The 25959-nt window shown below is 53.9% G+C and overlaps 1 protein-coding gene across 1 annotated transcript in view; it reads right to left on the bottom strand.

The window, feature by feature from the left end:
* The window catches only part of RGS3 (regulator of G protein signaling 3), a 93720-nt gene that overhangs the window by 35767 nt on the left and 31994 nt on the right, over positions 1-25959 (bottom strand). The window contains 7 exon segments of the mRNA XM_032708502.1: positions 3159-3199; positions 9023-9134; positions 17361-17444; positions 19025-19212; positions 24331-24370; positions 25088-25424; positions 25673-25778. Coding sequence (XP_032564393.1) covers positions 3159-3199; positions 9023-9134; positions 17361-17444; positions 19025-19212; positions 24331-24370; positions 25088-25424; positions 25673-25778 — 908 coding nt within the window.

Raw genomic sequence — 25959 nt, 5'->3', positions numbered from 1 at the left:
ACAGGGTGGGCAGCAGGACTCAGCTGCAGGGCACTGCTGCACCACAGCCCTGGGACCCCAAGGGTGTCAGAGTGTGCCAGTGCCACCCCCCTGCCAGGGGTGCCCTCCTGAGTCCCCCTGCACCCCAACTCCCGGTAGCCTGAGGATGTTCCCAAAGCAGAGCCAGCCCCTCTCCATGGGAATCCACCCCTGCAGAGGGAAACTATCTTGTTCCCAGAGTCAGGAAGGAGGCTGAGCCTTGCATCAGGGCAAAAGAAGGTGCCACAGCCAGGAGACTCACACTCATTGGACACCACACCCATCAGGTAATGGGAAGAGCCATGCTGGGATGGCCCAGAGACCCCCCTCAGTCCCAGGTGTGCTGCAACCCGAGAGTGCCCCTTCCCTGGGCCCACCTGACAGCCAGGCCATGCCTCAAACCCAGTCCACTGCAAAAATCACCTTCACACCCCAAACCCTCACTCCCACCAGCCCAGCAAGGCACCCAAGCCCCCCTCAATGCTCCTGTGAGCAGCCATCCTGCAGGAATGTCTTTGAGGGGGACCATCCCACAGGCTGCCAAGAGTTGTCACCTCCTGTTGACACCCCCAAACCCTGTAACTAAAGCTTTGCTCCAGAAATGTGAATGCAAAGAAAAGGCAGATCACTTGAAGGTAACTCTCCTCTTGGCTTCCCTGCAGGAGGAAGATCACAGAATCACAGAATCACAGAATCACAGAATCAACCAGGTTGAAAAAGACCTCTGAGATCATCAAGTCCAACCCTTGATCCAACCCCGCTGTGGTTCCCAGACCATGGCACTGATGCCACATCCAGTCTCACCTTCAACACCTCCAGGGATGGTGACTCCACCCCCTCCCTGGGCAGCCCATTCCAATGGCTGATCACTCTCTCAGGAAAAAACTGCTTCCCAATATCCAACCTAAACCTCCCCTGGCACAGCTGAAGACCCAGCCCTCTTGTCCTACTGCTGCTTCCTGGGAGAAGAGCCCGAACCCCACCTGGCTACAACCTCCTGTCAGAGAGCTGTAGAGAGTGAGGAGGTCTCCCCTGAAAAGAAAGATGCTGGAATGCTCCCAAGCTGGCTCCCACAACAGCATCCCATTTCAGAAAAGCCTGTCTCTGTTCACCCAGGGTCTACCCCTGGTGAACTGAGGACACTTCCCTGGGCCACACAACCCCTGTGCTGCAGAACTGAGAGGTTGCTGCTCTCCTGCTCCAGCCACCAGCCCCTGCAGCCTGGTCACCCAGCTCCACGTGGCTCCTGGAGTGGTGACCTGCAGGTCACTGTTTCCCAGAAGGGAAGTCAGGAGGGCACCGTCCTGCCCTGGCTCTCTGCCCACTCACAGGCACATCCCCCACTCTGCACCTCAGCTTCCCCTTTTGAGCCCAAATTTCCCATTGCTGGAGAGTCTGATGGGACCTACAGCTGGAAGTTCACTGTCCCCTTCCCCCTGGAGCCAGATGTGTGGATATCCCTGTCTCAGTGCAGCCTCCAAGCAACCCCGTGGGGGCTGGTAGGGAAGGGATGGCACAGGGAACACCCTGCTTGGCAAAGTGTCATCCCTGAGCCAGGGGCTGTCCCAGTGTCACCTGAGAGCCTGGGCTGGCACAGCACGGGGGATGAACACCCACTCCTGGGGTGAGACATGAGGTAGAGCTGGTCACTGTGGGTCAGGGAGCTCCCACTCGACTTGTGACCTGCTCCAAAACACCCCGTGTAAACAAGAGGAACAAGAAGGTGTTTTCAGAATCCCACCAGTGTGGCCAGTCCAGACCTACTGTCCTCTGAGGGGGAGCATGCAGGAAGAAAAGTAAATGTTTCCCATTTTGTGCCCAACTCCTGCACTCCAACCACAATAGATGTCAGGAATCTCCATCACCAGAGCTCTTATAGCCGATTAGGCCCAGCACTTCAATACACCCTGACAAAGACAGCTCTTCACCTCTCAAGATCTCATGAAACACAACCAGCTCTCTTTCAGTCTCTTCTACTGAGGGGCCCAGAGCTTCTGAATTAAATATCAGGTTCTGGATGCATTTTTCGTGAGAAAATGCTCGAGTGCCTCATCCCGACCCTGAGTCACAGCACAGGATTAGCTGGGAGGGAGCCCAGGCCAGGCTGACGTTACACTGGGACACGCACTGAGCAAACCCCAGGGGCAGCTCAGCCCCTGCCCCAGGGAGAGACAGGGAAGACAAGGAAGGAACAAGAGGAAACGTAAGAGGGAACTCGTCAGCGGCGGCTCCGCAGACGGTAGTGCCCTGGCCCCAGTCCAGCCACTCAAGGTGAACAACTTCCACGCAGAGCATTTTCACCCAACTTTCACAATAGCTCATTATTCTGTGGTGCTGCTGAGCAATGTTTGCCTTTCTCCTTTGTGCCCTGGGGATCTTTCCCAGATCCACATTTCCACCTCTGAAAATACAAGGCCTTGAAAGCAGGAACATGGTAAAGTCACTTGAAAAGGAAAAAAGGGAGGTCCAGTCAGTGTGAACCAATTTTGCGGTTTTCTTGGCTGCCTCAGGACACAAACAGGGCTGTGCCAATGTATGAGTGATCCCAAACCTGCTTCACAGAATCACAGAATACTCTGAGTTGGAAGAGACCCACAAGGATCATCAAGTCAAACTCTTAAGTGAGTGGCCCTATGGGCACCAAACCCACAACCCTGGTGTTCTTAGAACCATGCCCTGAGCTTACCTCAGGTTAGAGCACTTAGCCACACGTGGCTTTAGAACTATGATTCTATGTCTTTTAGACTGAGCTTCCTTATTTTATTTGAGGGCTTCAAACCTGGGTACTTGAAGACGAGAAAAGCAAGATGCCTTAAAAAATGAAGACAAGGAAATCTGCCCCCAGGGGAAAGAATCTCAAAAGAAAAGTGAGGTGCCCCAAGGAAGATCCACAGAGGAAGGGGAACAGAAGCCTGGCCCAGGGCTGCCCAGCCTCCTCATTCACACTCCTTTTAGCAGCTTCTTACTCATATATTCTGGCTACGGCCATTACATTTCTTTCCCAGAACTCTGGAAAATTAATTAAAAAGGAAGTTAAAATCAGCCTGTTCAGTGCTCCTTGCCCCAGCAGAAGGGAGCAGAGCTGTTCTTACATGTTCAGCTCCCACTACAAAGTTCAGGTGGAAAACAGCACCACTCACCTCTGCAAGGTAAAGGAGGCAGAACTTCCGATCTTCTGAACCTGGAACGAAGGAAAAACAGGATCAGAACGAAGCTGCAGCTGCATTTCTGCAAGTGGAGCCACTGGCAGAGGAACTGGCTGAGGGACAGCACTGAATGAATATTTGTTGTTGTGCCCCTCCAGTACCAGGCTGTGAGCTGGATGATGTATGTGGCATCTGCCGGGGCGGGCATGGGCATGGAATCCTGCCTGGACTCACTGCGCTATTATGGATTCTCCTTGGGATTGTCCTTTTGGAAAAGGGGTTGTTTCCTTCAAAGGTCAAGTGCTGGCTCTCCTGCCCAACCTGCCCTGGCACACACAGCCTGCGGCACCTTCCCAGGGGTGTGGAGGTCCTGCAGTGCCATCCTGGGCACCAAGGACGGGTCTTCCTCATCTTACCTCTGTGGGCACTTTGCTCCCAGGAGGACTGACAGAGAAGCTTCTCTTCCCACATCCTTGTTCATTCCCAGCTTGTTGCCCCACACCCTTGGGTGGCCCTGGTGGTCCTCCTGTCTGTCCCAGCCTCCATCATGGCAGTGGCTGGGGACAGTGACTCTCCAAGGAGATGGAGCCAAATCCCAGGGCAATGGGAAGTGACTGACACGGGGCAGAGGGAAGAGCTCATCCTGCTCCACTGGGCTGAGGGCAAAGCCCCCCAGCTCCCACCAGAGTGGGAGACCTGGCCAAGGAACCTGCCCTTCCACAGTTTTGGGAAAGGAGATGGCGCTGCAGACAATGTGATGACCAACACTGATCCACATCCTGCTAACCCATGGAGCAGCCCAGTACAGCTCCTCACTTGCTGCCAGCTGTCCCAGGGGATGGGTTATACTGCAGCTGCTCCAGCAGGCTGGTTCCTGCAGGTCTAACCTTCCCTGTACCCAACAAAAAGTCATCCCTGAAGATTTGCCCCGGCCTTTGTGTGTGCCCAGCCCTGAGGGAAGCAGCTCCTGGCACTCATCAGCCTCACAGGAGGACATGAAGCTGCACCAGCACAGGGTCACCTCAGCTCCAAACCAGGACAGCCCATCTCCAGGAGCTGCTTTGCTCCTTCACACCACTCTGCCCTGCACCAGCTCTGCCCTTGGCAGCAGGCAGCACCACAGGGCTGCAGCTTTCCTAATGCCCTTAATGAGCCCATTATCTGTGCCATGAGATCAGAGCTGCAGCCTGGGCACGGCTGCAGATCCCACTGAAAGCAGTGTCAGCACAAGCTCTGCTTCATTTCAACAGCCTGAGCTGTGCTCAGTGGGAACAGGCCCTGCACAGTGCTGGAAACACCCTGTTCCCCAGAGGAAAGCAATTCTCCTGCTGCAGGCAGCAGCCAAAGGGCAAGATAAGAGCTGTGACCCACTGAGGGACTCAGGTGCCTCTTGAGTCACCCCATGGACAACACAAAACCCATGAAGAAGTGGTCTGGAGCCCTTTGCTGGGTGTCTTTTCCATCTGCCCTTTGGAGGGTTGCAGTTTTGTCTCCACTGCCAGCTTCACTTTTAAAGCACATTGCAGGATATGGGCTGGAAAACCACTAAGGGGACACCAGGGCATTGTGTCACAGCAGCTGCTGCAGCACAGCACCATGGGGAACCCCTGTGTGTTCCCAAAACCTTCCCTGTGCTCCCCTGGGCCAGCTGAGGGTCAGGGAAGCAGCCTGGCCCCAGGGCTGCCCCTCCAAATCACCACTTCCAGAAGGGGAGCAGTGCTGGACCCTTGAGAGCACGTGGTGAGCGGGCCTGGCCAGGAGCCCATGTCTCACCTCTGCACCACAGAACACCACTCACTGTTCCCCAGAGCAGCACCCTCTTCCATAAACCCCAGCAGGACCATCAGGGAGCATGTTTTTTGCTAAGCCCAAGTCTCTGATGGGAGCCATAGGAGGATTTGGAGGCAGGATCTGACCCATTGCTGGCACACCATGAGTCCACCATCCCCTTCTGCTGCTCCTCCTTCCCAAGGGGTCAGCAGTACCATACCCAGCTCCTCAGCCAGGCTCTTCTTCTCCCTGCACCAGGACCAGAGCTCTCCAGGCTGCCTTGCAAGGCAGATTACAGAAGACCAGCACATTCCAGCCATGTTCCCTCAGGAACTTGAGCCGTGTTTTCCTGGGCGATGTGAGGAACAAGTCATCCTCAGTAAAGACAGGTGACAGTGGGGTGTAACAGCCTAGGGAATGACCTGCTTCTCTTGAGCTCCTGTTGATTCCTTCTGGTTCTGACAAGGTCCAAAACCATCAGAATTAAGTTCCCTTCCAAATTCCTCTCCATTGAGCTATGAATCTTGGCACAACCTCCACAGCCAGCAGCTCCTGTTCCCTGTCCCTCCCAGACTCGCTGCTACACGTGGCCAAGCAGCCCAGTGCCTACAGGACACACAGAGCAGGGAGCCACTCTAGGCCAAGGAATGCCTTAATACCCATTTTCTCCCAGTAGTTGCCTCTAGGCAGCACAAAGGGAGGTCAGAGACTGCCCAGCCCAGCAGCTGGGCTGGAGCCAGGGCCGAGCCCTGGAGGCTGGAGGGCGATGGCAGAGCCAGGAAGGGCAGACCCAGGTACAGATTTCACCACAAACCAGCTTTGCCAGGATTCCTTCCACGGGAGCGTTTTCAATCTCCAAGAGGGTCAGACTGGAGCACCAGAGCCTGATGTGCCCTGGAGCCATGGGACGAGCACAGAGACCATGAAAAACATGGAGAGAGGCACAACCTCACACCACGGAGGTGGTAGATGCCCAGGCTGATCCAGGGCTCTGCTCCCCACGTCTTGTGACAGCAGCACAGCACATACTGTCAGCCAAATTCAAGGAAAAACTAAAAGAAAATAAGCAGGATTAAAAAAAACTCACTTGAAGATATTTCCTTCTCTTCCTGCTGTGCTGTGCTGGGGACTGGCTTGGCTTCCAGAGCAACGTGAACCGTCCCTGTGCCAGGGCGGGCTCAGCACCCAGAGGAGGGTGTGAGCTCTGTGGGGACACATCCTCCTCTCAGCTAAGCCTCATCCTGCACACACACACTGACTTACACAGCTCCCAGCACAGCAGCAGCTCCCAGCACCACCCTGGCGCTGCCACTTCCCTGCGCAGCCCATGGAAAACACCCAGGATTTGGGTGGTGCATGTCTGGTGTCAGGTCAAAGGGATGGGGGAAGAGGGAAGGTGGTGCTGCTCCTTTGCAGGGCCCTGGAACCTGTGGCAATGCCCACAGTGAGGGCAGACACCCTGACCCCCAGATCCTCCCATCTGCTCAGGGCAGGGTGCTGGGGGGGCACAGAGGGAGCACATACACACCTGGCTGCCAAGAGACGACAAGCTTGTCACCCCCTGTGGCACAGGTCCCTGGGGAAGTGTGGCAGGGTGTAAGCCAGGAGTGCTTCCCAGCATCCCTGGGCCATTGCTGGAGAAGCTGTGGCAGGACAGAAGGCCCATAAACCACTCTCTTGGCCTGTCTTGGAGCTGTAAGACACAGCAGGTTCGATGCCAAGGACAGCGAAGCAGCACATGAGAAGTCCTTGTTTGCAGGATCCTGGGTGGAGACGGGGGTGCTCATCCAGCTGCAAACAGGAACACTCCTCTGTGTCCCAAAGCTGAGCACACCTACCCAGGGGGAGCAGGATCCCAGCGAGGCAGCGTGGAAATTCCCACAGGATCTGGTGAGGAAGCCAGGCCTGTCTCACTGGGAACCTTGGCTGGCGTGAGGCTCATCAGCAGTGCTGGGCTTCTAAAGCAGGAAGACAGTGCATTGTAAAGCAGATCAGGCTGATTTGCTTTCGCCCAGCGCAGGAACAGGAAACAGCACAATGGTGCTGAGCACACCGGAGATGTCCCGATTGTTGTGGCAGCAATACGCCTGTTCCTATTCATGTACCATTCAGGAGAGCAAAGCAAAGCCCTGCCAAAAGGGACACACATCTCCTCACTCCTTGAAGCAGCCCTGCCCAAAGCAGGAGGGCTTGAGCTGCCTGAACAGCAGCTGTGCTGGATTCACGGTGTAAGGGGGCAATTCAGTGTTGTAGGGACCTACATCCCCTCTGGAGAGGCTTGTGAGGCTGTTCCAGGTGTGGTCCAGCCAAGTAATTATTGCAACAAGGAAATCAGTGGCAGAAAACTGCTCACAAAATCCCTGTGTGTGCCTGGGGTGAGGAGGCACGTTCCTGTGCCCAGCTGCAAACAGACCCTGGTGTGCAGAGCCAGGAGCAGCACCAGGGAAGCCGATTTCTCCAAGCAGGTGAACAAGAGCAGGGTTATTCCCAGCCTGTGGGAGCAGCCAGGGGCAGCACACACAGGGAGCAGTCACTGACCACAAGCACTTCAACAAGGAACAATTTCTTTTGTCCCTTTCTTAGGAATCAGCAGCACTGAGAACACACTCAGCAAAGCCCAGGGAAGCTCCAGTGGATTTTCTCAATGGCTCACACTGTGGTGCCCCATCCCCCTCATTGTGTTTCTGCCCCCACCAAATAGGTCAGGGAATTCAGCTGGAAGCAGAAACGTTGTTGGAAATGGGAAATAACAACCAAGAGGCGGCCTGTGGTCTCCAGCACAGCACTGCAGGTCCCAGCACTGAGGCTCAGAACAATGTGGGGCACGTGGAGAGACACAGCTCATCCACAGAGCTCATGGCTCAGATAGGAAAAGTCTTGGGAAGCGGCAAAATTCATCCACAAAATGATCCCTTTGGAGAAGCAACCCAGGTCTGGATTAATCCTTTCTGGTCAGGGCCACAGGACTGAAGACTTTGGCTCATCAGTTCCAGAGTAATTTGGGTTGGAAGGGGCCTCTGGTGGGCTCTGGAGTCCAACCCCCTGCTCAAAGCACCCAGATCAGGGCACTCAGGGCTGTGTCCAGTTGAGTCCTGAGCATCTCCAGGGATGGAGATCCCGCAGCCTCTCTGGGCAGCTCAATATCTGACCAAGCTCATCACAAGAAGGTTTTCCTTATATCAAATCCCAATTTCCCACGTGGGGTCCCAGTCCAGGAACACCCACTGCCAGGGCTGGAGGAGGAGCTGGGGCACCAGCTCCATGCTGACACAGTCAGGGAACTGTACATAAAACAAGCCCATACCCAAAAAACAACCAGACCAGAGAAGGAACAAGGTGAGACTGGGCCCAGGGCCAAGAAGTGGCTCCACTGTAGCAAATAGGATGTGGTACAGCAATTCACTCTTCCTCTTTTGACCCCGAGTAGCTAAAGGGCATCTCTTTTACACTTCAACTTGAAATAACCCCTTTTGAGCCACTCCCTGCCCTAGAAGCCCTCTCCAAGGCCTTGGTGGGACAGGAAAGGTCAGCCAGGATGGAGAGAGTCAGGGCAAGGTCCCAGCCTTGCCTTGGGGGCAGGGTTTGCTCTTTCCACCCCAGTGGGGTTGCAGGGGGATGGATGCACAGGGGAAACCGTGGGTGGCTGAAGTGAGAAGCAGCAAAGTAAAGGTCAGCAGGGCTTGGCCAGTCACCCTTGGAGCCAATCTCTGAACTCCCTCGAGGCACCACGGGGGAAACCTCAAACCTTCACTTCCCTTTCCCAGCCTCAGCTGCAGACAGTGTGACACCAGCAAGGGCAACAGCCCCCACAGCCAGACCCCCAGCCCAAAATCCTGAGATATGCACCCAGAAAGCCCTGGAAAGGGGGGCTACCTGAATGCTCCTGAGGTGTCCCAGGAGATGGAGCTCCCAGGGATGCAAGGATGGGAAGGGTGATGCTGGCCCTGCACCCCTGGAAGCACCAGTTGGATGGTACACACTGGGAGCAGTGGGATAGTGGAGGGCTATCCTGCTGCTGGCCAGAAACCTCTATAGCTAGCAGCCAGAAAATTCCCCAGATGTCTCCAGTTGCTGCTGCAGGTACTCACCCTCCTGGAGCTTGACACTGTGCAGGTACAGAGGGTTCCTCAGCACGTTGCAGCGCCCGGGCTCGTCCTCCTTGGTGAAGAGCAGCAGGTCTGAGTAGACAAAGAGGGTCACCTGGAAGCACAGGAGCAGCAAAGAAGCAGCTGTAAGGAATCCATCTCTTGGCACTGAGACAGTGTCCTGGAAGTGTCCTCCACCCTGGGGACATGCACCAGCCACAACAGGCAGCCCAGGCACCCCTTCCCCAGGGGCTGATTCCTGCTGCACCCCTTGGGGTGCTCCCAGCCAGCTCCAGATGAGGCTCCCTGCACTTACTGAGGCTTGTGGAGTCCTGTGACAGGAGGGACAAACCTGCCTGACAGTTTAACTCCACACAAACACACCCTCTCTGCTCCCTCGTGTCACTTCCCATTTACATAAGTTATAAATCAGAGCAGGAGGAGGGAATTGTTGCTGACTGATCTCAGCACACTGGAGAAGTTGCAGCCTAAAAGCAAATTTGGTTGCCCTGAGGAGCTTCTCACTGTTCTCTGTGAGAAAATATAATTTGGCTTTTACAACTGCAGAACCCACGAGAGCAGCTACAGGGAACAAACCTGACACCTCTGAACCACTCTGTGGATGGAAAGGAAACACTGACCCCAGTGTCTGCCCAGTGCTGTGCTCAAGCAGTGACCTGAGTGCCTCAGGAGCTGGGAGCTACTCCAGAGCAGTGGGAAAGGTGAATTTTGTTCTGCTCTGACTCTTGCTTGAGGTCCCCAGTTCAATCAGTACAGATTAATGTGATCTTTAAAATCAGAACAAGCTTCTGAACTGTACTGGAGATCCTTGACCCCGGAGCCTGCAAGGGGTGAGCAGCTGGGTGCATTCACTGGGCCACAGCCAAGGTGAGAGCCTGTCCTGCCCTCCAGTAGGAGCTGGGGGCACACAGAAACCTCAGAGGATCTCAGAATCACAGAGTATCCTGAGCTGGAAGGGACCCACAAGGACCATTCAGTCCAATCCCTGGCCCTGCACAGACACCCCAGCAATCCCACCCTGTCCCTCAGAGCCTTGTCCAAACATTCCTGGAGCTCTGGCAGCCTTGGGGCTGTGCCCACTGCCCTGGGGAGCCTGGGCAGTGCCAACCACCCCCTGGGGGAAGAACCTTTGCCTGAGATCCAACCTGACCCTGCCCTGGCACAGCTCCAGCCCTTCCCTGGGTGCTGTCCCTGGTCCCCAGCAATGCCAGGCAGTGGCTGCAGCCTGGCAGTGGGCACAGTGCCTGCACAGTGGGTACACGGGGTGCCAGACCAGCACGCTGCCCAACCACACTCAGCACCCAGCGCAGGACACAGGTCCTTGGGGTGCTCCCCAAAATCTCCCTCAGCAAAGGGAAGCTGCTTTGCCACACCAGGCCACAGCAAGGACGGGTTTGTGGCCCTTTAGCCACCCCTTTGCAAAAGCAAACAAGGCCCAGGGGATGTCCCAGGGGCTGTGGGGAGCGAGAGCACTGCCAACACTGGCTCCCCTGTGGAGAGGGGACCCTGCCCCAGACAGGGACTGAGTCACTGCTCACAGGCACAGCTTGTCTCCGTGCCCAGCAGCTGATGGACACACGTCCTGAGGAGGACAGGCTGGGTAACATCATCACATGGTGCTGAGTCTCACGTCAGGGCAGCAGCTCCTGGCTCTGAATCCAAAACCAAGCCCTTGCCACAAGATTTCTCCTTGCAGCACAAATTCGTTTTTGTGGGATTCTCAATAAGCACAAAGCTACTGGTGGAGCTTTAATTGACAATGAAACCAGGGAGGGGCTGTTCTTCTCTGTGTTATTTGGAAAATCCCTCCCTCTGCTCTCAACACACTGCTGGCCTGGTGCCCACATCCACCCTCTTCATTCCTTCTGACCTTGTTATTAATACAAGGAATAACCAAGTACAAACTGCACTACAAGCTTCATCCCATGCCCACCTTGTGCCAAAAGGTAACTTTTCTGGGACATGTGTGGTGCCACCACCGGTTCCTCAACCCCAAAAAGAGATGTTCAGGGATTTTGAGAACAGCAACCCAAAGTGGAGGAGATAAAAGCATGATCAGCAAGTGGTCATACTGGAAATGGAGGAAAGGAACTTAGGATCTACTACCTATGGAAGTTTAAAGGGCAGAAAAAAAATTAGGATCAGCAGGAAAAAGAAAATCACTTCAAAATCAAGCAGGTTTTGATAGGGAATCTTGGAAACAGAATTACATGAAAAGTATTTACAGGTAACACTGGGCTTTTATGGGTAGATGGGACAGACTGAATTCAGGATGTAGAAGACAAAAGCACACCCAGTGTGGGTTATGTGGGAGCATCTCTGAGATGCTGCTGCCAGGAGACTCTTGGTCTTAGAGCAGCTCCACACAAAAGGGTTGACAGAGGTCTCTCTGCTCCTCCAAGCTGCAGGGGGAAAAATTAAAGTGTCCCTTCCAGCCACAGAGCCAGAGCCAGCCCAGCTCACAGAGGGGGAGGCTGGACACAAACCCCACCTGAGAGCTGAGCACAGGGAAACTCAACTCATGGGTGGCCATGGGGCAGCAGGGATAAGGGGGGAGTCACGTGGAGCTCTGCCCTGGGTTGCCACCACTCTGCTGACAAGCTGTAACCTGTCCCAGACAGCCCTGGGCAAACAGACCCAGTGTCTACCCCGAAAAACCACAGGGCTCATAAAAGCAAAGAGCAAACAAACAAGAAACACAGCGTCTGAGTTCACCCAGGCAAGACACAGAACCCACCAGAGCTGCTCCTTGGAGAGGCTGAGTAGCTTTGTGTATTTCCCAAAACTAATTTCCTGCCCCAAAAATCAGAAATCCAACAGGTGAGAGGATGGAAGGACTCTCTGAAGACAGGAGGGCACCCCTGTGCTCTTGCTGGAGTGACCAAGGCCACATGGGGATTGTCACAGACCTTCAGGGGGATGTGAACAGATTTCACAGGGAGGAAAAAAAATGCCCACAAAGGCTGTTCCTGATGTCTCCACACTGTTTATCTGGGTGTGTTCTGCACCACAGCAAACAGCAAAGCCTCTTCTGCTGAGAGATCTGACCAACTACAGCACAGAACTGGCAAAGCCCTGTTACAGGAGAAAGGGACACCTTTGAAGTGTTTCCTGAAGGAAATCAAGAGACACTGAAAGCCTGGAGGGAAGGCAGGAGCAGTGGGCTAGTGTGGCTCCCAAGGGGAGAGCAGGAGACAACCCTGGGAATGTCACAGAGCCCTGCCCTGGGCAGGAGGGAGCCAACAGCACACCTTGGAAAGCAAAATGTGGCAACAAAATCACTATGAAAAGGTGCCTAGAAGTGAAGCCTTGAAGCCAAAGTGCTGTCACATTCAAGCTTAAAAATAGTTAACTCCCTTGCTAACCCTGTCCTCTCTGCTCATCCATGCACAGAGAGCCCCCAGCACCTGGGTACAGCAGGGAGCAGGGCTCACATCACACCTGCAGCAGGAACACGGGAAAAAGGGATCAGGGATCCCTGACCAATTGTCCCTGTGCTTGGCAGGGAAAACCTCAGCCCGGGGATTCTTTCCAAGTCACCACCCTCCCTCTCTAGCCACAGTCTCACAGCAGTGCCCAGCAGGACAGGGAGATGAGGAAGCAGAGGCAGGGTTTGTATCATAGAGCTGCCAGTTGCCATGGGAGAACATGGTGATGATCACCTGATCTCACCTGGCCAGAGAAGGCTGCCTGCAGCTGGCTAGAGAAACCCTATATCCCTGGTGGGGAGCTCTTGGGACAGGTATCACCCCAGGACTGACAGGTATCACCCCAGGACTGCAGGTATCCACTCCAGGACTGAGCCACACACATTTGCTGTTTGCCAGTACCGCATTCTTCTCAGAAGATTGTGTCCCATCCCAAGAGGGAAACTCCAGTGCTACCAGTATGAGGGGTGTGTTTGCAGAGTTCGTGGGTCCCCATTAGTTCAGTTGATCTAAATGGATAAAATCTGCTTAATCTTCCTCAGTTTTTCCAGCTCTTGTTTTATCCTTGCAGCCTCATCATCTGGTACCAAGCAGCATCACTGCTGGACTCATCCAGCCAGGAAGGACACAGCTCCCACGTGCAGAGTGGTGTCACCCAGTCCCCTACTCAGTGCTCCCTGAACCAAGGCTTCCAAGTAACAGCCTTGCAGCTGGGGCAGGTGCTCATATCCAGGATGGCTCTCCAGAGATGGACATGGACTTTCCCACCCTCCAGTGACACATCAAAGCCTTTCAGTCACTGCTTTCCACGCTACAGCCCTTACTCTCTAAGCATGACCTGTTCCTTTGCTCCTGGATTTTTCCTTCTGGATGTATCCATATTAAATGCACATTCTCCAAGACTTACAGAATCATGGAATCACAGAATATCACTTGGAAGATATGGCCCTGCACAGACACCCCAACAATCTCACCCTGTCCCTGAGAGGATCATCCAAACCCTCCTGCAGCTCTGGCAGCCCTGGGGCTGTGCCCACTGCCCTGGGGAGCCTGGTCAGTGCCAACCACCCTCTGGAGGAAGAACTTCTCAGCAGCCTTTTAGCCCACAGTGCATTTATTTACCCTCTTTTATTGCCTCACACATTATTTTTTTCTCCCAAGATTATCAACATGGAATTCACACCCTCAGGAAGGAGCTGAAACGCTCAGTCAGGCTTTGAGGAAGATAAACCACCACACTTGCCAAAAGGAGCTCCATGGTGAAGGCTTTAGCTGTCAACCCTGACCCTCACACTGCCTTATCTGGAACAAATATTCTTCTATCATGGACATCAGGGGTGAGCACTCAAAACCTCAAGGGGCCCCACACCAACCCTGAGACACTGAGCCAGCAGTGGCTGTGCAGGTGGGGAAATGGTGTGAAAACGAGGAAGAGGAGGATATTAAGTGGTAGTGAAGAAGGGACAGAGCAAGTGGGACTAGCGTGGTGGAGGGAGGAGGTAAGTGCAGGTTTCTGTCATTTTCACCCAAATTAAAGTGTCTAAAAAAGGCTGAAAATGAGCTTGAAACACCTGGGCCAGCGAGTAGGGTTTGGCCAAACTCAGTCACCCATCAAACCAGGGAGCTGGAGATCCTGTTCCAGGACAGGAGTGCTGGAAACTTGCAGTGCAGGACTTGGGAAGAGAGAGAGAGAGAGAGAGAGAGAGAGAGAGAGAGGGGCAGGAAAGCTTCCTGCTCTGCAGAGAAGAGATCACCCTGGGCATGCTGGTCCATGTCCTGCAGGCTCTGCAGAGCCGGGAGTTTCAGAGCTCAAGGGAGGCCCATCCTGGCGTGCAGACCCTGCCAGGAGGGCAGAGAGGAGAGCTGAGAAGGGGATGAGCATTGCCCACACTGTGCCAGTACTTCAGGGTTTTGGAAAGGTGCCTCCAGGTCCATTAGAGACAGATCAACGAGGCCAAAGCCCACGTTGGACACCTCGCGCGCCGTTGCCAGCACCACGCTGGTTCCTCTGACACTCCACGGGCTGGAGGGATTTCAGGAGACCATAAAAGCGGGAATTGCAACAAAGTCTAGACAGGATGTGATTAAGGCCTGAATAAGGATTGCCCCAGAGGTAAGGTCAGGGAAAGGACAGATCCTGGCAAGCCTCCAGAGAGATAGGTTGAGTCCTTCGGGAGGTGGGAGAGCGCTTGCTCAATGACAAGGATGCAGTGCCTGGTGTGGAAACTGCCACAGGGAGAAGAGTCTGGGGTTTAGGGAAAAAAAGAAAGAAGCAGGACCTCCATCTCCAGCCCCTGCATCCAGACCCTCCTCTCTTGAGCCACTCAACCAAAGCGGATTAATAACAAACAGAGAGCAGTCCTGCAAACCATGGGAGCCCAGCCTGAGAGAGCCTGGGTGGGAAGAGCAGTGGGAAAATGGAAAACTACGTGGAGCAAAGAAGACAGGACTGGTTGGAAACAAGACAGCCTGTCCAGGCAGCAGAGAAGGCTGGAGAGGGAAAGAATTCGAGTCCAGCAAAGAGAGAAGTCAGAGCCCTTGTGCACCAGGGGAGGCTCCATTGAGTCCAGGCCATTTGAGGTCTTGTTGGGTCCAGAAGTTCAGGTTCTGCTCTGCTGCAGAAGGGAAGTCTGGCTTTCCAGAGGGACCTGCACTGATTCCTCAAAGCTCCACTAAGCCTGCCATGGCCCTGCCACACACTCAGACACGAGACAGCCCTTCCCAAGGGACACAGCTGATGTCCCAGGAGCTGCTCCACTGCCAGCTCCTGGCCAGGGCTCAGCACCACGGGCTGTTTCCATCCACCACGTCTGTTTTTCCACTCTGCTTACTCACCCCCTCCTGCCCTGCCCCTCTGCCAGGCTCACCCAGACACCACAGCCCTGAGGCACCATCATTCCCAAATGCTGTCTCACATTCCTGGCCAGCACCCTGCCCTTTCCTGGCACCAGCTCCGGAGGGAAATTCTCTCCCAGCCTCCCGCTCATCCCAAGGGCATCATAAGCAGAGTCCTTTCCCTGAGACATTCTCCCTCTGATCCTGCCCACAGCCAGGTCTCTGAGGTGGAGACAGAGCAGAACCTCTCCTCCAAACACTCTTGTCCTGGGGTTTTCCATCACCTCCACACACCCACATGCTCCACCCCGGCTGCAAACAGCGTTAATTATCCATAATTATCCCACATTTGGCTGCTACTGAGATGTCTGACCTGAAAGGAAGCACCTCCAAACCACCCAGGAGAAGCTCCCTGACTTCAGCTGCCCACTGTATTCCCGAGCCATCCAGCACAGCAGTGCCACACAACCAGGTGCTCCCTGGTTTGCATTCCTGCAGGTGCCCAGAAGGCCCAGGGCAGCAGGACAGACAGGGGGGTTATTCACAAGTTAGTGCCAAATTTTCTAATCAGTCATGTAATTCTTCATGTACTTTGATGTACTTTCATATATTTTTTGAGAGGGAAAACAAAGTGATTCAGGTCAAGGCAAGGGATGAATTACACATTGAAAGCCAGAGAGAGAGAGGAGTCACTTAACACACTCCTGTACTGGTTTGAACTGGCCAGTGATGGGAGGTGGCTCTGGGGTTCTGCTGTTGGCCACCCACAAGGTGTTACCCAGAAACTAAGATTAGTGAAGTAAAACTTCCTTTGCAGATCTGTGAAGATGACACATTGTTCACTGTAACTAAATTCAACCCAAAATTACTCTGTACAGGGGGGAGATTCCTGAAACAACCCCAAAAGAAACTAGTGAGCAATGCATGGGTGGGCTCTGACAGCTGCTGCCTCCTCTCTCCCAGATTCCAGGGATTTGCAGTTGGATGCAAGTGAAGTCAGCAACAATTGTGATAAACACATCCCAACTCTGACAGTTTGGATGGTGAAAGTTGTCCCACCACAGGTGCAGCACGAAGCCAAAGCTCCACTGATCTCCCAGATTTCTAACAGCCCTACAATAACATGGCAGGAGAGCTGAAGTAAGAAGAGAGGAATTTGGACAGGACATGTGACCTGTTTTAGGAACTAAATTTCAGAAAACCCCTGTAGCAAGTTCTCTGTCTGGTTCTAGTTCTGGGTTGTGGATTCTCCTTCCCTAGGGATGTTCCAAAGCCATCTGTGCCCAATCCTGAGTGACTGTTCCAGGGGATCCTGCCTGAGCAAGTGGGACTGGATGACCTCCAGTGGTCCCTTCCAGCCTGACCCATTCTGTCCTTTGATTCTCTAAACTGGTACAAAATATCCTTCAACTCCCTCCTCCTGAGTCTGCTGGGCTGTCACTGACATGTATTTGCCATGTACAGTTTCCTCTCCAGGAGCCCAAAGGAAGACAAGAACAAAACTTGATTTCTAGTACATAAGAGTTTTGATATTTATTTAGTTTATCCCACAATAAACAGACTACAAGTTTTTCCAAGTCTCATATTGATATAATTACTACACAATTAAATATTTCCCTTCTCAATGCAGTGAGAAGTCCCTTCCAGTCCCTTCTCAAAGTCACTTTCAGTACCTAAAGGGGCTCCAGAAGAGCTGGAGAGGGACTGGGGACAAGGGATGGAGGGACAGGACAAGGAGGAATGGTTTCCCACTGCCAGAGGGCAGAGTTAGATAGGATATTGGGAAGGAATTCTTTCTTGTGAGGGTGGGGAGGCCCTGGCCCAGGTTGTCCAGAGAAGCTGTGGCTGCCCCATCCCTGGAAGTGTCCAAGGCCAGGTTGGACGGAGCTTGGAGCAACCTGGGCTAGTGGAAGGTGTCCCTGCCCATGGCAGGGGGTGGAATGAGATGAGCTTTAAGATCCCTTCCAACCCAAACCATTGTGAGTCTATGGTTCAATCTCCTACATCAGACTGCAAGAGAGCAGGTTTAGAAATTTCAGACAGCATGAAAACCTTACCTCTGTAGTCCTGTTCCTGCTCTCGTGAAGAAGCAGCTCCTCTGACAGAAGCAGAGTCCGGGCTGGGTTGCAGAGATCAAGGGGCTGTGTTTGAGAGGGAAAAAAAAAGAAAAGAAAATGAAAGAAACAGTCAAACCTTCCACTGACAGCGTGGTTTGCCAGAATAACTTTCCACCCACCAAACCCACTTGGTCTTCACTTCAGGCTGTAACTCATTCAGGGAGAAGCCACCCCACACTGAGGTCACAAGGACACGAAGTCTGCAGTCCAGCTACATGAGAAAACAAAGCCTTCCACTCACACCCACGTCAGCCCCAGCTGTAAAAAGACAACCAGCCCTTGCCTCTGTACAGGGACTGCTCTGCAAGGCACGGGGTGCTTACGGGTGTTTTTCAGCAGGAAACACAACCACAGTGGTGGCACAGCAGGTTCTCACGTCCCTCAGACACGAATATTTGTGATGTCAGGGATTATTCTTGCAGTAAATTAAAGTAACTTTAAGAATTCCTGTCCCTTGACATGCCACGGTCAGCTGCCCATCCACCACCTTTTCTGTGGAATGGTGGAGGAAGGGACAGGTTCAGGTGTCCTGAGGGCAGAACAAACCCAGCACAACCAGCCCAGGACCACCCTCAGGAGCAGCACAGACAGTGGGAACAGGGCCTGAAGCATGAGAGAGTGCCAAGTGAAAACCAGCTCCTGAAGTGGTAGAAACCCCCCAGTCTCCATCCAAGACAAGTTTTGGGAGCAAGGAGGCAGAAGTGCCAGTTGTGTTCCCACCAAAGGCAAACCACACCCAGCCAAGGCTGGTGAACACACTGGTGCCAACGTGAGCGGCCACCCCGGTGCCACTGGGAGGATGGAGGTGAGCACAAACGTGCCCCAGGCCCACACTGCCCCAGGGAACCCACTGCCTCAGGTTGGAGTGACAGGAAACACAGGCCATGGTTTCAGCCCAAAGGAAGTCACCAGTGTGAGCTGAGGTGACAGTGCCACTGCTGGTACCAGGGGAGGATGAGCCCTGACAGCTCAGAGACAAAGGGATTCATCAGCAACATACAAAAACATATGAGTTAGATGAGTTTTCTTGGGGTTCTGGCCATACAAAGGACAAAATAAAGGACACAGAGGGAGTTTTAGAGCTACTACCTCCAAATTCAGGGCTGCTTTCTGAAAACAGCTCATGGAACAGGGGAAGCAGAAAATTCCCTGTCAAACCATAATTGCACACTAACACATCCTTGTCCCCGACTTTAGTGCTGGCCACCAGCTAAACTAGCACCCCTTCATTTGCACACCCTGACAGCACAAAGAACCCTTGGGAAGGAACCACACTGATCTGCAATCACAGAGTTGGTTGCTGAAGCTCAGAAGCCAGGATACCTTCTCCTGACAGAAGCAAGCACCGAGAACCAGATCTGAAAGCTGAAAAGGGACAAAACTCCAGCAGAGAATCAGTTGGGCAGGACACGGTTCCCTTTGGGACAGTCCCCAGCACTGTGCTGAGCACAGCCAGCTCCAGAGGAGAGCTGAGCATGACAGGGATCCGTGCACTCATGGAAGATACTGCTGGGAAAGACATCCACCTTGCAGGGCAGCCTGGACCCCACATGCCCTGTTGGGCCCTGATCCCATCAGTAACACCTCGTTCCAGCTGCACTCACCTGCACAAAGATGGGGAACACCAGCACTTTGGGGGCCAGGGTCACGTAGGTGCCGTAGGAGTGTGGGATGTGGGGTCTCACTATGGTGCAGTTCTGGTAGTTCCCATAGCTCTTCATGGACTGCACAGTCTTCATCAGCCTGGATTTTCTCCCAGACCCTGTGTGGGATTTCCCTTTAGAAGCATTCCCTGGATGGACAGCAGAGGCAGAGAGAAACTCAGAATGAGGAGGGAGCTCCTGCATCGCTCTGCCCGCTGCCAGCTCGGGGTCTGCTCTCCCAGCCTGGAGGAGGGCATGGAAAAGCTACAGGAAACAGCTGGAGCCAAGAGCTGCAGGGAGAGTCATCACTCTGCTATCAAAGTGTCCCAGGGATTCATGAAATAACAGCACTGATTTCATTTTCTCTTATGCAAAGCAAGATGTCCCTTTGCATTTCTGCTCAAGAACTGCTCAGTCACTGGACCAAGGGGTTCCTGGATCCCACCAGCAGTACAGACACGCCTGTGAACGTGCAAACAAGACCCCAGGGAAGGCACAGCAAGCTCTGCTTCAGGCCAGCACATCCAACCAAATGTTCTCCCCCTCTACTCTGCCCTCCTGAGATCGCCCTGCAGAGCTGCCTCCAGTTCTGGGGTCCCCAATACAAGAAGGATGTGAAGTTGTTGGAACAAATCCAGAGGAGGCCACAAAGGTGCTCAAAAGGGCTGGAGCCCCTCTGCTCTGGAGACAGGCTGGGAGAGCTGGGGGGGTTCACCTGGAGAAGAGAAGGCTCCAGGGAGACCTGAGAGCTCCTTCCAGTGCCTAAAGGGATTCCAAGAGAACTGGAGAGGGACTTGGGACAAGGGATGGAGGGACAGGACAAGGGGGAATGGCTTCCCACTGCCAGAGGGCAGGGTTAGATGGGATACTGGGGAGGAATTCTTTCTTGTGAGGGTGGGGAGGCCCTGGCCCAGGTTGCCCAGAGAAGCTGTGGCTGCCCCTGGATCCCTGGAAGTGTCCAAGGCCAGGTTGGACGGGTCTTGGAGCAAGCTGGGCTAGTGGAAGGTGTCTCTGTCCATGGGTGGGACAGGATGAGCTTTAAGATCCCTCCCAGCCCAAACCAGTTTGTGATTCTGTGATGATCTGTCTCTACCTGGGCACACACTGACTCCTGCACAGCTTTGAGATCCAGTGCTTTGGAGGAAGAGATGAGGAACTGTTACACACACCTCCCTCTGCAGCACTCCAAGTACAAATTAAGAAATACAGAACAAACCCAAACATGACTTTAAACGGATATTTTTGAATCACAGAAGAACTGAGGAGCTTCCCATCATTGGGGAATATCTGCCTGCACCACTGAACCATGACCCTCCTTTTCAGGGAGGGGAAAACTATCCATGGTGGGGGAAAAAAGAAGAAAAACTCTGGAAATTTAAACATCAGAACATTTTTATCCACACAAGCCTTGACTGCTCTGGACTCTGGGCATGGGAGTTAGCAAAGTGCAGGAATGTCATGACATAGGGCACTGGCTGGTGGGTTAATCACAAGATACTGAGATTGGAGGTGTCAGAGAAAGGACAGAAGTTATAAACACATTCATGCCCATGGGATCAGTCCATGCCTTTCCAAACTGCTCCCAGGGATGTGATGGTTATTCAGACATGGGGTGTATTTATAAAGGATGACCTCACTGTGCATGAGGCTGTCACACCATCCACTGTTTTTCAGCATCACATTTTGGTGCTGGAAACAGTCCGAGCAGCCTGACTGGTGTTTCACCCTGTCCCTGTTCCCTGCACAGAGCTGTTCTCCTCACTGAGAGCAGGGATTACACGGAAGATTTCCTCTACAGTCCCATCTCAGCTTGTCCAGCAGAGCTGTGACCTTTCCCAACAAGCCAACACCAGCTTCCACACCTGCCAGTCTGCATCACTAGAGGCCAGGAGACACAAGGCGAGATGTCAAACCAGGCCCAGAATCTTTCAAGAAATTGATAATCCTGTGATTAATTGCATTACTGATAATTATCAACAATTATCCTTGTTCTCTTATTGCTGCTGCAGGGCTGAGTCCTTCTGTCCCCCACTGCTGTCCCAATTGCTGCTCTGTAGGATTCCCAAGCCCTTTCCTCCAGCCCAGAGGAATGGAATGCCTTTGAATACATCCAGCAAGCTCCCATCAACTTTTTTGTGAGACTCCACCTGCAGAGCTGCCTCCAGTTCTGGGGTCCCCAACACAAGAAGGATGTGAAGTTGTTGGAACAAATCCAGAAGAGGCCACAAAGGTGCTCAAAAGGGCTGGAGCCCCTCTGCTCTGGAGACAGGCTGGGAGAGCTGGGGGTGCTCATCTGGAGAAGAGAAGGCTCTGGGAGACCTGAGAGCCCCTTCCAGTGCCTAAAGGGGCTCCAAGAGAACTGGAGAGTGACTTGGGACAAGGGATGGAGGGACAGGACAAGGGGGAATGGCTTCCCACTGCCAGAGGGCAGGGTTAGATGGGATATTGGGAAGGAATTCTTTCTTGTGAGGGTGGGGAGGCCCTGGCCCAGGTTGCCCAGAGAAGCTGTGGCTGCCCCTGGATCCCTGGAAGTGTCCAAGGCCAGGTTGGACGGGGCTTAGAGCAACCTGGGCTAGTGGAAGGTGCCCCTGCCCCTGGCAGGGGTGGGACTGGGTGAGCTTCAGGGTCTTTTCCAACCCAAACCAGCCTGGGGTTCTATGATGACGTTGTCAGTCCAGCCCTGGGACATGGGGAGCTCTGGAGATGCTTTGCCTGGACTGAACCTCCCCTTTTCCCAGGAGGGATGAGGTGACAGTGTCAGTCCTGGGAGCTGGTCCTGCAGGCACAGCTGGCCCTGAGCACCCAGAGGCTTTGGGGGGTGATCTGCTTTGTGTGTCCTTCTCCCCAGATCCATCCCATTGAGCCAGGATGAAGCCAAAACATGGGATCAGAAGCAGTGAGGAGCTGCCAACCTGCTGCCCATGGGGCTGCTCTGCTCTCAGGTGTGCTGTGAAATATTTCCCATTAATGGCTTTAATCCCTCAGGCCCAGGGACAACAGCTTTTTCTGGTGACCCCAAATACAGTTTTGGCCATGCCTGATGTCCCCAGGCCCACAGTGCATATCTCTACTGCCATACATGGACCTCCATCACCACAGCAGAGGGACTTACCTTGCTGTGGAGAGAAAACAGGACAGGTCTGTGTTCTCCCAGAGCCCTGAACCCCAGACCATGTCCTGCTGGGCACCAGCAACCTGTGCTCTGTTCTAAAACTCACAGACAACAACGGGAACTGAATGTCTCTCTAACTAAAAATTCATGTCTTTTTCAAAAGAAGCCCCACTGACAAATCAAAATCAAAATATTTACTTGCTCCCTCCCTCCTGAAGCTGATGAACTGAGCCAGCTCAAGTCCTGCAGGCAGCCCCCTCCACTTGGATTCAACACATCCAGGTGAGAAGCTGGAGCTTCTCCCCCAAAGGGATGCCTCAGGAACAGGTATGAGCAGCTCCTGCAGCTCCCTCTCCCAGCAGAGACCCCCAGCATCCCTCCCTCCCTGCAGCCAGCCAGGAGCTCCTGCTCCCACCACAGCAGCTTTCTGCCGTTTTCTGGGATACTCAGAACCTTCCCAAGCAGAAATGAGCCAAAACACTCCTGAACGTGGTTCAGGGCAGATAAGGTCTCGTCCAAAGCAAATAAATGAGCCTACCCACCATTACATATTCTATTAAGTATTAGGAAATAGTGCATTTTCTCTCAGATAAAGGTAGCAGAGCCAGCCAGCACTGGGGTGGGAAGCCAGCCTGGCTGTTTACTGCTGGCTTTAGCAGCTGCCTTTGCAGGGGGGACCCTGGTGACCTAAAAGGTTGTTTCCACCTCTAAGTGCATTAATCCTGACATTTTCCCTTTTCCCTTTTTCATGGTTGCACTACCAGATAAAATCAAAGCACAAGAGACAGCTCAGCACAGGGCAGGTACAATCTGTCTAGGCTGTTCAGGATCTGTTTTTCCTCTTGTCCCTAAATCACCTCACTTTATCAGAGGAATTCATCACCTGAACGAGTCCTGGCTTTGCACCCAGCCTGCCCCAAGTGTCAGCTCCTGTCACACTTCATCTCTGCCCAGGTTAACTAACACCTTCCTCCTTTTGAAGACTTAACATTAAATAACTAAAAACAATACATAAAAAGTCCAAAAATTCTTATGGAAAGAAGCCCCAGTCTTTCAAATCACACCCCACTGTAAGAACAAGGCCCCATAGTCCAGCTCATCTTTTCACAGGATCCACAAACAGCAGGAAAGAGCTGCCATTATCCATGGAACAAAACATCCCTTGCAGTCGAGTGTGGAAAATTCTCCTGGCTGCAGAGCTCCAGGGCTGGGAGCACTCAGGGCACACCTTGGACCCACACTGCTCCCTCCTGCTGCTCAGCACCCCCATCATGGCTTTGGAAGCCCCACACTTTGCCCCACAAGGGCAGCACAAAGTTTTCCAGCTGCGCCCTCACCAGAGAGGGACTGCTGAGGGACAGACACTCCTGCAAGATCCCAATGAGAAGCTCAGCTCTCCCATGGACATGTAGCTCATCCCAACAGGCCAGGGTGCAAGCACAGCCTCCCAAAGCCCCCAAATCAACAAGCTGACAACAGGTATTTCCACACGGACCTGGATTCCTGCAGTGCCCAGCCCTGCCACACACCCAGCCCACTCTTCCCACAAGCCCAACCACACCTGGTGCTCCAGGAAGAGCCAGCACACCTGTTACAAGCATGTTTTATGCTATGAATTTATGTTTCAAAGGTTTTTTTGAGGAGAGCTGGTCCAGAGACTGCCAGAGACCTTGCAGCAGCCCAGGGCATGAGTATTGCCCAAATCTGGCCAAACAGCCTGCTCTCCTGCTTGTGCCAGTCTGAGTCAGAGCCACCCTCACTCCCTCAGGACTGAAGGGAACCTCAAAGCAGGGATTAACCCCCCCAAAAAGGCACCATGAATGAGAAGGGAAACACGTCATGGATGAGCCCACAGACACATGTAGGGAACCACAGCTGTTTGCACTTTCACACTTCATGCTTTCACCCTGCCCCTGTTGGAAAGTCCCCACCACCAGCCCTCTGTGAGCTCCCACACACCTTTCCACCAGGAGGTGCTCCTCTCTGGGCTCAGGGAGGGAAGATGACCCTACCCAAAAGCCCCAGGCTTCTGCTCCTGTCCTAAAAACATGAGGGACTCCATTGCAGGGCTAAAGGCAAGGATTTGACAGTGCCAGAAAGACCTGCTTATCTGCTGGGTGCTCTGAGCAGCATTCCCAGCACATGGACAACTTACCCCCAGTGGTGTCATCCTCTTGATAGACAGGCCTCAGCAGCTGTAAGACACAACCCAGACAGGACACAGTCACCTGCAGCAGGACTGAGGGACAATTACAACAACCAGCTGCAAATTTTAACACGCCAAACCCAGCCAAGCCAAAGCGCTTCAGAGAGGGCTAAATCATTTTTTTGCCAGCAGAAAATGAGACCTGCACTGTGGTCTGTGCAGCAGAAACACTCCCCATATCCTTCCCATACCCCAGAAGTGAGCCCTGAGACAGCAGGCCACATGGAATCATGGAATAACCTGAGTTGGAAGGGACCCCCAAGGATCAGCGAGTCCAACCCTCAGCCCTGCACAGGCCCATCCCCAAGGGTCACACCCTGTGCCCCAGAGGATCATCCAAACCCTCCTGGAGCTCTGGCAGCCTTGGGGCTGTGCCCACTGCCCTGGGGAGCCTGGTCAGTGCCCAACCCCGCTCTGGGGGAAGAACCTTTCCCTGAGATCCAACCTGACCCTGCCCTCACACAGCTCCAGCTACTCCCTCGGGTCCTGTCCCTGCTCACAGGGATCGGAGCTGCCCCTCCCCAGCTCTGCAGTCCCAGTGCGAAATGTTTTAGGAAAACAGTGAAAGCTCCACCAAGGGACACAGGAGTGGCTTGCAAAGCTGGCACATGCCCTTGCAAACACTTAGACATGACACTGGTAGGACCGAAGCGGGGCCCAGAGAGGCCCCAGCACACACAGAGCCCACGGGGACCCACAGCCCTACCTGGCTCCCCGGGTTCAGGGGCGTCAGGATGATGTAGTTCTGGTCGGCGGCCGAAGGCACCCGGGACAGGGCTGGCAGGGTGTTCTGGCCCCTCTTGCCCAGCTCGGTGTACCTGTCCCAGCCATTGAGCAGCAGCCCCTCACTGCTGTCGCACAGGACATGGCAGCTGCGGCGCTGCTCGGCCGCGGGGCCTGCGCTGTTCTTCTCCCGCTTGTGCGGGGGGCACTGCAGGTCGTAGGTGGACTTGCAGGAAGACCTGCGGATCATCCCCTCGGGGCCTGCCTTCACCTGCGGGACCAGCCTCCACACCAGCAGGATGATCTCAGTGGGACAGTTCCTGCAAAAGGTGGAGCAGAAGGGAGTGAGGCGCCCATGTCACTCAGCCAGTCCTTCCTCCCTGTGCCTCTGCCCCTGTCCTGCACTCCCCAGCCTTTGCATCCTTTCTTCTACTCCAGGGAATCCTTTCCCAGTGTCCTGCATCCCTCAGAGCCTTCCCCCTCCTGTAACCACTCGAAGCTCCTGCCCTGAACTCCTTCAAACCATCTCTCCCAGAGCACTGCGCTGGTGTTTTGGGTGAATACTCACCGGATTTCGTGAGCCAGCTCCACACATTTCCAGTGCTCCACAGGCTGCTCGTTCAGCTGCAGCACCGTGTCCAGCTGCTGCAGACCTGCCTTCTCTGCTGGGCCACCTGTGAGAGGCAGACAAATGCCAGTCACCTGCTGGACAGGGAGCTGAGTTTGAGGAGGAGAAGCCCTGGGGCTTGGAGACATCTCACAGCTTGCACCACTCACTCTTCCAAACCCAATCTGTTGCTCTAACACCCACACCCCGAAATGAAGTGGGGCCAGGTAACCTGGAGCTTCACCTTC

The sequence above is a fragment of the Chiroxiphia lanceolata genome, chromosome 21, assembly GCF_009829145.1.
Source record: "Chiroxiphia lanceolata isolate bChiLan1 chromosome 21, bChiLan1.pri, whole genome shotgun sequence".
Classification (NCBI taxonomy): Eukaryota; Metazoa; Chordata; class Aves; order Passeriformes; family Pipridae; genus Chiroxiphia; species Chiroxiphia lanceolata.
This window is presented reverse-complemented; position numbering and strand designations above follow the sequence as displayed.